The sequence below is a fragment of the Hyperoodon ampullatus genome, assembly GCF_949752795.1.
Source record: "Hyperoodon ampullatus genome assembly, chromosome: 7".
Classification (NCBI taxonomy): Eukaryota; Metazoa; Chordata; class Mammalia; order Artiodactyla; family Ziphiidae; genus Hyperoodon; species Hyperoodon ampullatus.
The window spans coordinates 11,333,808-11,349,885 of NC_136920.1; the positions used below are offsets into that span (position 1 = coordinate 11,333,808).

At 45.7% G+C, this 16,078-nt stretch overlaps 1 protein-coding gene across 4 annotated transcripts in view; it reads left to right on the forward strand.

The window, feature by feature from the left end:
* Positions 1-7,923: 7,923 nt before the first annotated feature.
* LOC307055265 (phospholipase A and acyltransferase 3) overlaps positions 7,924-16,078 on the forward strand; it is a 28,363-nt gene continuing 20,208 nt past the window's right edge. For 2 of the 4 annotated variants that reach the window (XM_079707344.1, XM_079707347.1), the window contains exons 1-2: positions 7,977-8,050; positions 8,496-8,573. In XM_079707344.1, coding sequence (XP_079563470.1) covers positions 8,559-8,573 — 15 coding nt within the window. In that variant the 5' untranslated portion in view covers positions 7,977-8,050; positions 8,496-8,558. Of the gene's footprint in view, positions 8,051-8,418; positions 8,574-16,078 lie in introns of all 4 variants that reach the window. The other 2 variants (XM_079707346.1, XM_079707345.1) reach the window with 2 other exon arrangements.

A 16,078-nucleotide genomic window follows, 5' to 3' on the forward strand; every position in this document is an offset into this window, starting at 1 on the left:
TTAAGGTCTGTTTCCTGACAGGCTGGCAGTTTTGTTAGAACATACGCTGTTTTGTTTTTTTTTTTTTGCCTTCATTCATTCCTATAGCTTCTTTCTAGAAAAGAGACAAACGTGGCTTGAGAAACCAGAGTAGCTTGTAATAAAAGGAATGAGCTTTCATACTTTAAGAAAAAAGTGAAATGAACCATGTAACCTCTGATAACTCATTTGAACTTGTGCCTTGGTCAGATTCACTGATTGTAGGTTTATATACATATATGTATTATACATAACACACACAATTGTCATTTGAGAGTTTTTGTTTTTTAGAGTTCTGTATGAGAACAGAACTTTATCAAGGATTAGAGGAAAGACATTTACCAAACATAACTGCCTTTAACTGGCATCCTATTTCATGTGGTTTAGCAGTAAATCAGGTCTTTATCCACAATGTTTATTTGTATTCTCCTATTCACTGTCTAATATTTTTAATAATGGAGCTAAAACTGTCAGTTTTATTGAATCATCCTTTATTTAACTTTATACATGACTAGTCTGGTAGCTTTAAAATAGCTTTGGCTTATTAAGGACCAAAGTCCCACCCAAATATGGACATATAATATCTAGAAGTATCTAAGAATTCTTCTTCATTTACCTTGATCATGTGATAAAAAACTTTATCAGTTGCCTTTTCCTTTGGTTTTATAATGGTGAATTGTTGTGGATTTTAAAACTTCATAAAACTTGCCTGCAGGTATTTATATAAACATTCAGGTATGTGAGCCTTAATTCTTAAGATAATTTAACTTTTGCTGTGGGAGGGAGGGAGGTAGGGAGGTTTAGGCAAATTCTGAGTGTAAATTCTTTATACGTGAAGTATGAATGGAAGGTAGAAAAAGTCTCTTCTAGCATGTAATCTCTTTGTCAAAGAATATTTCTCTTGACTGTTTTAACACTTTACCACTCAAGTATTTTTACAAGATCTGAATTAATTCCAAGTGTTTTATGTATTTTTTCATATTTACATACCATCTTGCCCTGAAGTTCTTGCTATTTTATTCAGCTGTGGTTAAATTCTAGAAAAATTCCAGCTTGTCCTAAAAACCGTTTACTTGCATATCAGTGATACTTAGCTTTATTATCAATAAATTAAAAGCTTAGTTTTGAAATTTTGGTGCATTTTCAGGTGGCCTCTCATCTTCCTGAAGGTTGATACTTATTTGCTAAAGGCCTTACAGATGTTGAAATACTTAGCTTTTAATGCATTTGTATAAACACATTTATAGATTTCAGAAAAATAGTCTAGAATTATCCTACTTTTAATGGTGAGAAAGGATGCTGTGTTTAAATTTTATTTTAATACTAAAATATTAGATTTTTTAAAATAAAAAAATACATGATAATGTATGATTTAATGAAATCTTAGAATTTAGTTACTGTTTAAATTCACCATTTCTGTTTTGATCTTAAAGGAATAACTTTGTTTAATTACCCTGAGGAACCCTTATTTTTTTGTCTTTATCAGTTAACTTATTCTGCCTCTGGAAATTGTTTATAAAGTTTTCTCAGTGAGGATTTTTATGAGTTTCCTTTGGCCTCTTTTTTTTTTAAACAGAAAATTGATGATTTTATGTCAGCTTTCCCAATAAAAGGTACATTCTCATTGCTGGCTATAAATAGTCTTGGGGAGGTTTATAACCAGGTTGAAAAGAATGCCTTTTACCCCTTACCTTCCCTCAGCCGTTAGTTTGTGGGTCAGGGACATTACTTAGGACTAAGTTTTTGCTTGGTGTTTGTTGCTCTGCCACTCCTGCCTTTCCATGCAAGCTTTTTTTTTTTTTTGCATTACGCGGGCCTCTCACTGTTGTGGCCTCTCCCGTTGCGGAGCACAGGCTCCGGACGCGCAGGCTCAGCGGCCATGGCTCACGGGCCCAGCCGCTCCGCGGCATGTGGGATCCTCCCGGACCGGGGCACGAACCCGTGTCCCCTGCATCAGAAGGCGGACTCTCAACCACTGTGCCACCAGGGAAGCCCCATGCAAGCATTTTTAATTTGCACATTCCTAACAGTATATGGGGCACGTTCCTATTAACATATAAAAGGTTTTCAGAATTTTCTATGAAAATACTTCATTTTAGGAGAGGTTAAATATTGTTAAGTTTTTTGTTTTCTTAATGCTTCCAGTTAGCTTCTAAGTAAAAATAATAGAATCAAAATTTCGATTGTTTTACTGAGGTGTGTAGACAAAATGAGGGAAAACTATCATGTATGGTGATAAAACATCCTTAGAGTCATAACCTTATTTTAGCAGTATACCAAGAGATGTTAGTCCCACAGAGGTTTATATAGTAACAGCTACTTCATACTTGGTAGAGTTGCCTGTGAGTATTGTTTTTGTTTTACCTGGTTTTTCTTTTTTTTTCTGTTTCATGAAGTAAAATGCTTATGCGAACAAACAAACAAACTGCCTTGTACTGGCAGTGCGTATCTTTAACAGGTCATACCCAGCGTTCCACCTGGCTTATGAAAATGGTGTCTTGGATGGGGTGAGTTTGGATGAGTATGTATGTATGTATGAGTTACAGAGAAATTAAGTAGTTGATTTAAGTCCAGGCAAAAGCGATTTAAAAAGTTTCATTTTTCCCTAGAGTATTTTTTTTAAAATAATGTAACTTATATGGACATCTGCATAGAACTATTGAAATGTAATTTAGGATTATTTAGGATGGCAGCCATCTAAGGTAGCCAACATGGGCTGCATCATTCTGGCTTACCTTTAGATCCAAAAAATTTTAGTCAAGAATAAGGGCACGATGAAGACAAGCTTCAGTTACTAAAACACAAACTGTTTGTGTAGGTGGTGTTTTAAAATGACACTCAAAAGCCCATTTGTAAGAGACCATTTTGCATTTGAATCGTTTTCCTTCTGTTAAGTCCTGTTGTAGCTATGTTTTGGATAGTGGTTCTCGTCTGTCTTGAAGTGCATAAAACTTACCTCTGGGAGGCATATTTAAAGAAATTCAAATTCCCAGCTTTATACCCAGGGATTGCCTCAGTGGGTCTGGGTCTGGGTTGTGGCCCTGGAATCACCACTTTTAAAAACAGCATCACAGGTGGTTCAGAGGCCACAGCGAGAGAGACTGCTCGGAGGGATGGGAGAGTGCAATTCAGTATATTGTCTGGAGGCATGTGGATGGCTTTTGCCTGAGGTTCAGAGTAGGTGGTCTACTGCCAGATACAATCACTGAGAGTTTACAGTGTTCAGAGTAAAAAGGATGCCTTTAGTCTAGAGGATTATCTAAGCTCTGTGAAAATGTTTTCTAAATTAGGAAGCCCTAGTGCCTTCTCTGAGAGATGAATGTACAAGTATCCTATTTACTAACGGGTGTAATTAGGATTAAAAAAAAAACTATTTTGAAAGTTGTTTTTCTTTTATTAAAAAGCAAAATTCAGCACTGTGACTTCAACCTCTAAATCTTTTATGCACAGAAAACCTTAAGCCTAAATAAAAATGAACAAAAAGGAAGGAGAAGATCATAACTGTGAAAATTAGCCACAAAATAGCCCTTACCAGGGACTTTCAAGATAGATCTAAGGGCAGAAAGATTTTAGAAGAAATTTTTCTTCCTGGGAAAGGAATTTCAGTTGCCAGAACTAAAATTTAAATGTAGTGTTTTATGACCAAGAGAAGGTTGCATTTGATTCCCAAAGTTTCCAATTTAGATGAATAAATGCTATCATGGACTTAAGCCTTAAAGGAGTTAATATTAATTTTGAGCATATATAGAATTTCCTCTCTGATTTCTTTTAAAAAAAAATGATTTGTTCAAAGCACTTTCTTTCTCCTAGACCCTTTTTGAATGGCTTTAAAATTTAATATACTTTTTAAAAAGTGCAATGGATTAGATTATGCTATTAGTATATTAAAAGCTTGTTTCTGTTTCTTAGTTTTAAGGTCACTTAATGGAATAAAGATCACAGCACCATGTTACTTGTGTTTCTTCTTTCTTTGTTCTTTAACATGGGAGGATCTGTGAAGTACGTTTGGGCTTGGCAAAGCAAATAGGATCTCTAAGGGGATGAAAACTTGGGTCAAAGGCGGCAGTGGTCATGTGGTTTGAGTGAGTCAGCTTTCTCTGTCCTGCAAAACAATACTGAACTAGTATGTTACTAGCATAATGCTGGAGCAAGCCGTGCTGTTGGAGGTATTGGGTAAAATGGAGCTAACTGGTTAACGGTTCCTTGTTGGGAGTGGGGTGAGGTAAAGAAAGCTCTACCGAAAGCTTTCCCTTTCACTGACGACCTTGGAGGCAGTGGGGAAGTTGGTTTGAACTTCTCACATATTGACTAATCACTTTACATACCCAATTTAGCCCTACAATAAAAAGATTTATTTCCTAGTTTGAAACATACACTGGGTGGGGTCAGTAGCCTCCAGCCAGCCAGCCAGCCAGCCAGCCAGCCATCCATCCCTGATCGTACCAGGCTGGGTGTTGCACTGAGTTCACCGCAGTTTAGTAGGGAAGGGGCAAAGTCACAAGTCGATGTGACACGAAGAATACGGGGAGTGATGATGCCTCCCTCGGCGTAGGCTGGGCGGAAGGAAGGACCAGGGTGGGGAAAGTGGTCGTGTGTGTGGAGGGGGGGCGGGGGGGACGTCAAGCAAACTGTGGCTCGTCTTTGGTGCATTGGCATTGTTGCCTTTGATGACCATAAACAGTTTGCCAAAGGTAAGTCCAACCCTAAGTAGCTTAACTAAAAAAATAGAATTGTAACTAGGAGAAAGTTTCTTATAATTGGCTGTCTAGAAGTTAAGCCAGCATGAGGCCCTGGAAGAACTCAAATGTCAACAGGACTATTATCTCCTGTATGCAGTGGCTGCATTATTTGCTCTTGCAGATAGATCTCCATGCTGCCGGGAGGGCAGGAACACATGGCTCCAGGCTTACATCATCTCTTTTAAGTCCCCAGAGAAAAGAGGCTTTTTGACCCACTGCCTATTCAAAAATGTGTATTTGACACACACACACACACACACACACACACACACACTCACACTCCTTCTTGGCTTGGGTCATATGCTTCTTCCAGGGCCACTGCCTAACCTGAGGGCTGGGGCATGATAACCAGCCATATGTAGGTCACATGTGTCCCTACTCAGGGTGATGGGGGTATTGTGATTGGTGGCTCCACCAGAACCACATGGAGCCACCAGATGAGAGACTGCTGGACAAAAATGAATGTCCAGGGCCTCCCTGGTGGCGCAGTGGTTGAGAGTCCGCCTGCCGATGCAGGGGATACGGGTTCGTGCCCCGGTCTGGGAGGATCCCATATGCCGCGGAGCGGCTGGGCCCGTGAGCCATGGCTGCTGAGCCTGCGCATCCGGAGCCTGTGCTCCGCAACGGGAGAGGCCACAACAGTGAGAGGCCCGCGTACCACAAAAAAAAAAAAAAAAAAAAAATGAATGTCCACTGCAGTTTTCAGTTCCCCAGAGTGGCCATTTAACAAGCGTAGTGGAATGAGAGCCTGCAACATCTCGGGAATGTGCTTTTAAGGGGAAATAGACGTGGTGATGCGCATTTATGCAGTGGAAGCTCTTCAGGGCCTCTCAAGAGGGGTTTATTCTCACCTCTTAGGTAGGGTTTGAGGGGTTGCAGAGATAGGCAATTCACAAGGAAGTTATACTTCACCTTCCTTTCATAAAAGCCTGATTTTTCCAGCCAGGACAAACTGTCAAAATTGGTATATTCACAAAGCCTGCCCAGAGTGGCCTGGATACACGTAAAAAGCCTGCATTCACTTGGCTGATGGAGCACCTTTCCCCTGAGGGGTGCTCCAGGTTTGAGTTGCTGTTAAGCGTCAGAGCCCTCATGTTATCATGAAATGCTCCTGCTATGGATTCTGCTCCCTTAGATGCGGTTTGCTGCCCACTCTTCCTCCCCCGCTTTCCTCTTGGCCTGGCCTTGCTTCTTGTACCCGCCCCCCACCTGCTCAGAATCCCCACAGGGTCTCTTAGGCCTGCTCGGCATTTAGCCTTGTGCCATTTCCTCCCACTTTCTCAGTTACTTCTTCCTCAGAGGCAGCACGACAATGGATCTCCTGGAGGAGAACCATCAGAAGGCAGAGAATGGAGAGATTGCAAATAATTAAAAATTAGTATTTTCCACCTGTCACAAGAAGAGTAACGGGGCTCCACAGCTGGTTGCAGAAAAGACTGAAGGCTTCGTAGACAGATAGCAGTTTGATCCTGGCTGTTTTGATCTTGGCTCTCCACCCAAATCGTTGTTTTGGGCTTCGAATGGGGCTTAAGGGCAGACTGTCTTGCTGGGGATGGTGGTGGCATCACATGGTATCTTCTCCTGGGGCTTTTCTTACAGAGCTCCACTTTTGAGAGCTGTGTGAAAGGTCAAAAGCACTTCCTTGACACCCCCGCCCCTCAGTGTTCTTTTTATTTTGTTTTTCCTGGCAGAGCAACAGGAAAAAAAAGAAGGGAGGGAGGGAGGAAGGAAGGAAGGAAGGAAGGAAGAATAAGAAAGTAAAGGAAGTGACATCTGGGCAATACTGAAAGCAGAGAGTAAGAAGAGGCAGAATCAGTGTGGTTTCCTCAAAACCGAACCTTTCCACGCTGGGTTTGACTGCCTTACAGGTAGTCTCTTGCTCAATACATGTAACAATGTGTTGAGTGAGTAGTAATGCACATAAAGCTCTGGTGTTTATTTACAGCGCCTCTGACTCTCCTTGGCTGGGAAGCTGGTGATGTTGATGAGCATGTTCCTTCTTCCTGTTAACAACAGCCAACGGGTCCCGAGTGAGAACTTGCCCCGTGCCAGACATCGGGCTCCCACTTTATAAGCCTCATTTCATCTGTTGCTTTCCCTTTGGGGAATGTATTTTTTTTATATTATCTTATATATTGTACAATATCATCACCACTCCACTGGCAGATGAACAAACAGGCTGAGAGAGGGAAGGGTGCCCTGGACCCTGTAGGTAGCCAGGGACAGGATTTGGCCCACGCGTCCTGATTCCAAGCTCAGTGCTGGTGGGAGGGGGCAGGAAAATAGAGATGAACAGGAGCTACTTCTACCCTTGAGGAGTCACAGACCAGTGCACAGGAAGGGCCTGTCTTTGGTCACTCGTTCACTCATTGATTCATTGATCCATTCATTCATTCATGAAATACCTACTGTGTACCAGGTGGGTGCCAGGTTTGGGGGATATCTAATGGCTTAAGACCCAATAGTTAAAAGTACTTTCTCGGGGCTTCCCTGGTGGCGCAGTGGTTGAGAGTTCGCCTGCCGATGCAGGGGACACGGGTTCGTGCCCCGGTCCGCGAAGATCCCACATGCCGCGGAGCAGCTGGGTCCGTGAGCCATGGCCGCTGAGCCTGCGCGTCCGAAGCCTGTGCTCCGCAGCGGGAGAGGCCACAACAGCAAAAAAAAAAGTACTTTCTCTCTGGTATGCCCTTGCCTTTAAATGGCTTTAAAGCTTAATATCCTAGGGGGATACGTTCCAAGGCCCCCAGCAGATGCCTGAAACCGCAGGAAGTACGCAACTGTTAAGATAGTCCCCGCTTATCCACGGTGTTGTCTCCCTGTTACCCAGCGAACTGCAGAAAAAGAAACCGCGGATAACGGGGGCCTATTGTAGTTTTAAACTACAGTATAAGCCCACTGGAGTGGAGGAAATAAGCAGATTGATGACACTCCAGTGTGATGTGTATACAAGATCTTAAGTTGAGCGGGCCGCGGCGCGTGCGTAGCTGAGGTGAGGAGGCGGTGGCCCTGCGCTGGGTTCTGGAGGCGCCTCCGCGCAGGGGAGGGTGTGCTGAGAGGCTTCGGGGTGAGCGGGGAGCGTCCTGGTCTGTCTGCCCCAGAGGCGGGAGCAGGCTCTCACTGTCGCCGGGCAGGGAGCTCTGCGAGGCTCTGTCAGTCTCACGGGGAGGGGCCAGTTGACCTCACGCCGGCCTGGACTCTGCGGCCATTTAGCCGGTTCCCTTTGCAGTGGAGGCCGCGCTGCATTCCAAGTCCTCGCGGTGGGTGGAGCGGTACTTCCCAGAACTTGAGGAAGGGTGAGACGCTTGGGTGGGCTCTCAGGTGTTAACAGGCTGTGTGGGGGATGGAGAGCTTGGGTGACGCGGGAGTAAACAAGTTAGGGAGCCGCTGAGGGCAGCGGCCGGGGACGGAGGGCCGGGCGCGAGGGCGGCCCCGCTGACTCTCTGGGGGCGCAGCGCGCCCTGGTAGGTGACACGGCTCGCGCTCCCCCACGCTGCGCCGCCCGGCTCTCCAGTATCAGGTGTACCTCCCTGGCCCCTGCAAGGGATTCATCCGTTCACGGCCAAGTTCAGGGGCAGGGAGGGGGCGGCGAGGAATTCGCAGGGAGTGAGCCCGTTGTTCTCGGAGGGGTTAGAGACCAACTGGGCACTGTCTCCCCCGCCAGAAGCCACAGTCCCCTGGGGTCTTGGGGACTCTGTTTCCTGCTACTGACAATGAATCCCTGCTCCCCCGCTGCCTCAGGCGTTTACTCAGCTGATAAAGCCAACTCCAGCTTGAAATTGAGGGCCTCCTTTACCGAAGAAGATGGGCGCGCCCATGGTAAGTTGCGGGGGCGGGGGCGAGTGGGCTGGGAGTGGGGGCCGTGTTTCGGTGGGTCTGAGTCATCACTTCAGAGAGAGGGTCCTTGAGGATGTGGCCTCCAGATGTGGATGCCCCACTGGCCGGTGGGCATCAGGTGTGAGATGCGCGTCGGCGGGTATCCGTTGGAGTTGTCTCAGTGTGAGTACCTGCGTGGGCGGGTTGGGAGGCCGCCCTGCCTGAAACAGGGCCCCAGGAGCGGGGAGGCAGCAAGGAGAGATTTGCCCCACCAAGGTCCTGTGCTGCCTTCCCGAGTCAGACCAGAACACCTGGATGGGCTCCTGGGGCTGAGTGTCTGGGGCTGCACCTGCTGCCCACGAGCCTGGGTCTGACAACAGGTGCTTCTTCTGGCCTCAGCTGATGCACCTCATGACCAGCCCTGCCAGCAAGTTCCCAACTCTCACTTTTCCTATGGTTCAGGAATCATAAAGGTGCTTAGCAAATGCTTCCTTTCAGCCTAGCTGGACCTGCTCCAGAGAGGTTCTGAGCCCGGCTTTTGAGGTCGACTCCCCCGGGATTGTGTTTCTGCTGAGCACCTAGCTGTGGCACTTTTTTTTTTTTTTCCCCCCGGTACGCGGGCCTCTCACTGTTGTGGCGTCTCCCGTTGCGGAGCACAGGCTCCGTACGCGCAGGCTCAGCGGCCATGGCTCACGGACCCAGCCACTCCGCGGCATGTGGGATCCTCCCGGACCGCGGGTCACGAACCCGCGTCCCCTGCAACGGCAGGGGGACTTCCAACCACTGCGCCACCAGGGAAGCCCCTAGCTGTGGCACTTTGACCAAGTTTCAAATCAACTCTGTTCCCCAGAGTGAGGATTATATGACTTAATACTTATGAAGTGCTCAGAACAGTGCTTCACACACATATTATGTGCTCAACTGTAATTCATTATTGTTATTATGATTATGATTTAATCCATGTAAAGGGCTTAGCACAGTGCCTGGTATTAGGGTGTACCTGGAATATTTGATGTCTGGAGTGGTCATTTGAAAACATCCTCTCCTTTATCTAGCAACATTATTTTCAGTAATAATCATGAAACGAATAGTAGTAATGGCCAGAAAAGAAACAGTCAAGTTCCTTCTGTTGAGCTTTGTATATGAAATCATGCCAGTGAAAATATAAAAACTGGAAAATAAAGTAGGTGTTACAGAGAAAAATAGAAGTAATGGGTTAATAGCTTTTAATTGCATTAGTGTATTTTTGAAGAAAACGTATTCTTACATATAGGTTGGTCACAGTAGTGAATAATAATGCCATTACAGTTTCTGTTTTGGAACTTTAATTTCTGAAAAGTTGTCCTTGACTTTGACAAAATTGATCTTCTTTGCATATTCATGTTCAACACTCAGTAGAGCTAGATTTGTCCATTTCTCTTTATTCACAGTTGAAGAACACTTTTTAAATTTATTAATTTTTTTAATTGAAGTATAGTTGATTCACAATGTTGTGTTACTTTCTGCTGTACAGCAAAGTGAATCAATTATACATATACATATATCCACTGTTTAGATTCTTTTCCTATATAGGTCATTACAGAGTATTGAGTAGAGTTCCCTGTGCTATACAGTAGGTCCTTATTAGTTATCTATTTTATATATAGTAGTGTGTATATGTAGAGAAGACACTTTTTATTAATTTTAATTTCAAAAGCTTCTCTCATATGAAACAACAGATATACAAATTGGAAAAACCTTAAACATTAGGATAAGTTTGTCAGAAATTCATAAAAATCCCATTTCATAATAAATTGGAGAAATTGCAACGCTGCCTATGTCTTAAAAAATTAATTCTAGTGGCTTCTATGTTTTATTTTTATTTATTTTTGCTGATCTCTAGATATCGCTCTCTTTTTTTTTTTTTTTGGCCGCACCACATGGCTTATGGGATCTTAGTTCCCAGACCAGGGATTGAACTGGGTCCTCGGCAGTGTGAGTGTGGAGTCCCAATCCCTGGACCACCAGGGATTCCCGATTTTTTATTTTTATTTTTAAAATTTATTTTATTGGAGTATAGTTGACTACAATTTCTGCTGTACAGCACAGTGATTCAGTTATACACATATATACATTCTTTTTCATATTCTTTTCCATTATAGTTGATCACAGGATATTGAATATAGTTCCCTGTGCTATACAGTAGGACATTTGTTGTTTATCTAGTCTAGTGGCTTTAATTATTTTTATTTTGATTTATTATTATTATTTATTTATTTATTTATTTATTTATTTATTTTTTGCGGTACGCGGGCCTCTCACTGCTGTGGCCTCTCCCGCTGCGGAGCACAGGCTCCGGATGCGCAGGCCCAGCGGCCATGGCTCACGGACCCAGCTGCTCCGCGACATGTGGGATCCTCCCGGACCGGGGCACGAACCCTCGTCCCCTGCATTGGCAGGCGGACTCTCAACCACTGCGCCACCAGGGAAGCCCTATTATTATTTTTTTAAACATTTATTTATTTATTTGGCTATGCCGGGTCTTAGTTGCCACATGTGGGCTCTTGGTTGCGGCATGCGGGGTCTAGTTCCCTGACCAGGGGTCTAACCCAGGCCCCCTGCATTCGGAGCGTGGAGTCTTAACCGTGGACCAGCAGGGAAGTCCTCACTCTAGTGGCTTTTAAATATATCCACATTTAAAACATTTTCACTGAAACATATTCACCAGAAAATTCATTGTAAGTTTTTATCTTATTTGGCAAAATTCTCCCCAGTTTTTCTTCCTTGGCAAAAATCAGAGAAAATGGCTGAATGATGGTGAACTTTGACATTTCTTTAATCCATTGTTTTAGAATGAGAGTCTAGTTCTTGGTGAAGTTGATCCAGACTTTCAAACACTTTTCTGGCGCTGGGAGAGCAGACTCTTCTCTTCTATTTAAACACAGGAAAATGTAGGACCACAGGGATTGGTGGCCCAAACTGTGCTGAAAGTGAACTTGAACCATTCTGAGCCATTCAGAACTTACTGTTGGAACAGACACATGTAGCTGAGTCTGTGTATGTTGGGGGTTGACTGTATAGCTGTGTGTTCTCTGATTAAACTTCCACATAGAAGACTGAAAGAATAAGAAATGAAAGTGTGCTAATTAAAGCTCACATATATATATATTTTAAATAAATTTATTTACTTATTTATTTATGGCTGCGTTGGGTCTTTGTTGCTGTGCGTGGCTTTCTCTAATTGCGTTGAGTGGGGGCTACTCTTCGCTGCGGAGCGTGGGCTTCTCATTGCGGTGGCTTCTCTTGTTGCAGAGCACGGGCTCTAGACGTGCGGGCTCCAGTAGTTGTGGCACATGGGCTCAGTAGTTGTGGCATGTGGACTTCAGTAGTTGTGGCTCGGAGGCTCTAGAGCACAGTCTCAGTAGTTGTGGCGCACGGGCTTAGTTGCTCCGCGGTATGTGGGATCTTCCTGGACCAGGGCTCGAACCCGTGTCCCCTGCATCGGCAAGCAGATTCTTAACCACCGTGCCACCAGGGAAGTCCCTATATTATTAACTCTCAACAGGAATTGCATGAGTTAGAACTTAGACCAATATCATTGATATTGTTTGAAAGTGTTGGCACATGGTGATAATAAACAGCAGACTGATTTTTGGTGTGTCTTATCATGGTTTTAAAATTCTCTATGGACAACTCTCCCCTATTTGTCTGCACCCAGAGGATTCGGCTCTCACTTTCCCACTCTGGGTGTGCCACTGCCTCGCTCTTAGGGCTTGACAAATGTTAGTTGTTGTTAAAGCAGCTGCCTGGACCTCCCTGGGACGGAGAGGCTGTGTGTCTACCATATGGGCCCACGTTTCTCCGAGCCCTTTAGTCCAGCCCTGAGTCCTCCTGGTCAGGGCCAGTGCTGACCATTTCCCTCCCCTCTGTGTTCTAAATTTACTTAGAATTTGTGGGCCACGAGCTTTGCCTTCCCTTCTCCACCCACCCTGCCCTTAAACCTGTGGCTTGTTGAGCAGCGGCTGCTGGGGACGTGAAGCTCCAAAGGGCATCTGAGCCTCCAGATATGCAGAAATCGACGGGCCTGCTCTGGTCTCTGGCTCTAGACTCGCTATTGACTTCTTTATGACCCTCCAGGTTTGCCTGATGATCTGACAGATCTCTGTGGGGCTAGTTAAGGTGCAAAAGGGAGGGGGCGGGGCCAGAGGCTGGGAGGGGCTTGAGGAGAAAGCAGGGTGTCCCTCTTGCCCACAAACCCCTGCTGAGAATGTTGTATGCGCCTGGCTGGTTGCTCAGTCCAGCTGGAGAGGTGGGCAGGGAAACTGATCATTCCTTCCCAGGGACTCAGCCCAACAATTATAGTCATCGGATAAACGGGGCTGCGGCTGATAAACACTCTCTGCCCTGGAGTCTGGGGGAGGCACTGAGGAGGTGGAGAGGTGAGGGATGAGTAGGAATTTGCCAGTGAGCAGTCAGGGGCATTTCAGGACTAGAGCACAGTGATGTGGAGGCAAAGCTCACCATGGGGATGCTGATCAGATGTCAGTAGCTTCCTGTGAATTACTGGGTGCGGTGAAAAGAACTTGGCCTTTGGATTCAGGAAGACCTGCAGTGTAATCCTGGCATTGCTTCTCAGGGAGTTCTCTTGGGCCAGTTACTTCCTATATCTGAGCTGTTTTCTGGTCAGTAAAATGGGCTGCTGTAAGGATTCCAGGTAACTTGTGAAAACCCCAGGGAGTGCATAGTGACAGCGGTGGTGGTTCCCACATGAGTTCAGGGGGAGTCCTGGTTCCCGTGGGGTGAGGTTCAACATGTAGAACAGGTCTGAGGCTTGGAGGTCAAGAGCCTGGGAGGGCGAATGAGTTTTGCCTCCTTTTTCCAGGATACACATGACCTTTGGGTTGCTGTGGCTGGACCTGGTACCCACTGGAACTGCCACTGTCCCTCTCCCTGAGGCTGGCAAGGGAGGAGGTGATGTGTCAGCCCAACCCCTCCTCTACCTTCTCACTGGGCCCGAGGCTGGGGAGTCTGCCCCCCACCTCGAGTTCCCCGGACCCACCCAGCCTGGGGCACAGGGTCTCAACCCTCTAATAAGCGTTAAGGGGTTTTACAGCTTTTCACCCCCATTATCTCACTTATTCCTCACACAAACTGCTGGATGGTTCTTAATGGCGCTGTTTAACCAGAGAAGCTCAGAGAGGTTAAATGATTCTTGAAGGTCACACAGCAATAGAGCAGAGGGGCCTCACTTGCAGGTGGCCTGGGCCCTCCTTCTGACAACGCAGCCTCAGATAGACAGGATTGATGGTGGGCTCCTCGGGGGTTTCTTTTCTTCTTAAAACCTTGGCATCAAAACTCCCAACTCTCTGCTGGAAAAGTCCCTTTTCAGCACCCTCCCTGGACTTCAGGTTTTTGAATTACGTGCTTGTAGATGTTTTCCCCAGAGTATCAGAAATGAAGTGGGTGAGGTGAGGGATTTCCGCATTCACCAGAGCATGTGATTTGGGAACAAGGAGAACTTGCTCTCAGGCTGGGTTTCACAACCTCCGTAGTGTCTCCAGCTACTCCTGGAGCTGCCTCTGACCTTCCCAAATCCAAAATAATAAAAGCACCCCCAAGAACAGTGGCAGCAAAAGCTGCCGTTTACCTGTGTGCCAGGTAATATTTGCTGAGTGTTTTATAGGTACTAATTTATTTGATCCTCAGGACAACCTCATGAATCAGGTGCTGCAATTATCCTCAGGTGCTGTAATTATTTTAGAGCTGAGGAAACTGAGGCTGGGAGAAGTTGGGTAACGTGCCCAAGGCTATCCAGCTAGTAAGTAGCAGAGCCAGAATTTGAACCCAGGCTGTCTGGCTTCAGAGCCCCACGGCTGTAATCAGTATGCAGTTTCTGAAAACCAAATGCATCCTAATTTAAATGCAGAGCAGTAATGCTCATTAGCCTACTTTCTGTATTTTTTGTATGCCTGAAATATTTCATTAAAATAAAAAAATTGCAAACTTCTGATGAGGAGGCTAAATGGAGCTGAGTGTAGGCGGATTGGAATGCTTTCTTAGGGGCCTTGAATGAAAGAAAAACATTCTAGGGACTTCCCTTGTGGTCCAGTGGGTAGGACTCCACGCTCCCAGTGCAGGGGCTGGGGTTTGATCCCTGGTCAGGGAACTAGATCCCACATGCATGCCACAACTAAGAGTCCACATGCTGAAACTAAAGAGTCTGCATTGCCACACGAAGATCCCATGTGCCGCAACTAAGTCCCGGCGCAGCCAAAATAAATACATAAATAAATATTTTTAAAAATAAATAAGTAACATTAACTAAAAATATAGGTACCCCATTCAAAGTAAAATTAAAAAAAAATAAAGAAAAGCATTCTTTTTGTTTTGTTTCAACCCTTGGGTTGAAAATTCTTCTGGAAGTGCCCTTACTTTTCTATCTGGTCCTGTCCAGTGCCCACAGCTGAGGGTCTCACACTGGATCAGAGTTGCAGGAGTGAATGTGGATTCACATGCAGGGGCAGATGGTGAAATCTGCCAGAAGGCTGGCAGATTCTCCTTGTGGTAGGGACCAGGCTGTGGTTCAAGTTCCTGCTTTGCTACTTTCGGGCTGACCCTGGATAAGTGACCTCATTCCCTTAGTGTCAGTTTCCCCACCTGCAAAGTGAGGTATGACTGCCCCTCTCTGCCTAACCTGTCTCTCCTGTGGTTCTCTGGGCTGCACAATAGAATCACCTGGAAGCTTACAAAACTGCCAGGCCTGGGTTCCACCCCAGGGATCCTGCTTCTGACCCAACTGCAAGATCACCCTGAGGCGCCTGAACCGCTGTGTTTTGCTCCTGTCTGCCCCGTCTCCATATTTCCCCTTTCTGGCCGCTTCCTCCCCACTGCCTCCTCTGATTGCAGGAGATTGTGACGGTTAAGAGTGAAGGATTTCAGGGGCTTCCCTGGTGGTGCAGTGGTTGAGAATCTGCCTGCTAATGCAGGGGACACGGGTTCGAGCCCTGGTCTGGGAGGATCCCACATGCCACAGAGCAACTAGGCCTGTGAGCCACAACTACTGAGCCTGCGCGCCACAACTACTGAGCCTGCGCGTCCGGAGCCTGTGCTCCATAACAAGAGAGGCCACGATAGTGAGAGGCCCGCGCACCGCGATGAAGAGTGGCCCCCGCTTGCCACAGCTAGAGAAAGCCCTCGCACAGAAACGAAGACCCAACACAGCAAAAATAAATAAATTAATTAATAAACTCCTACCCCCAACATAAAAAAAAAAAAAAAAAAGAGTGAAGGATTTCAAAGCACCGAGCTGATCTCCCTGTGCTATGTGGCTGTTTCCCACTAGCTATCTATTTTACGTTTGGTAGTGTATATATGTCCATGCCTCTCTCACTTCGTCCCAGCTTACCCTTCCCCCTCCCCGTGTCCTAAAGTCCATTCTCTACGTCTGGGTCTTTATTCCTGTCCTGCCCTTAGGTTCTTCAGAAACAGTTTTTGTTTTGTTTTGTTTTGTTTTTAGATTCCATATATAT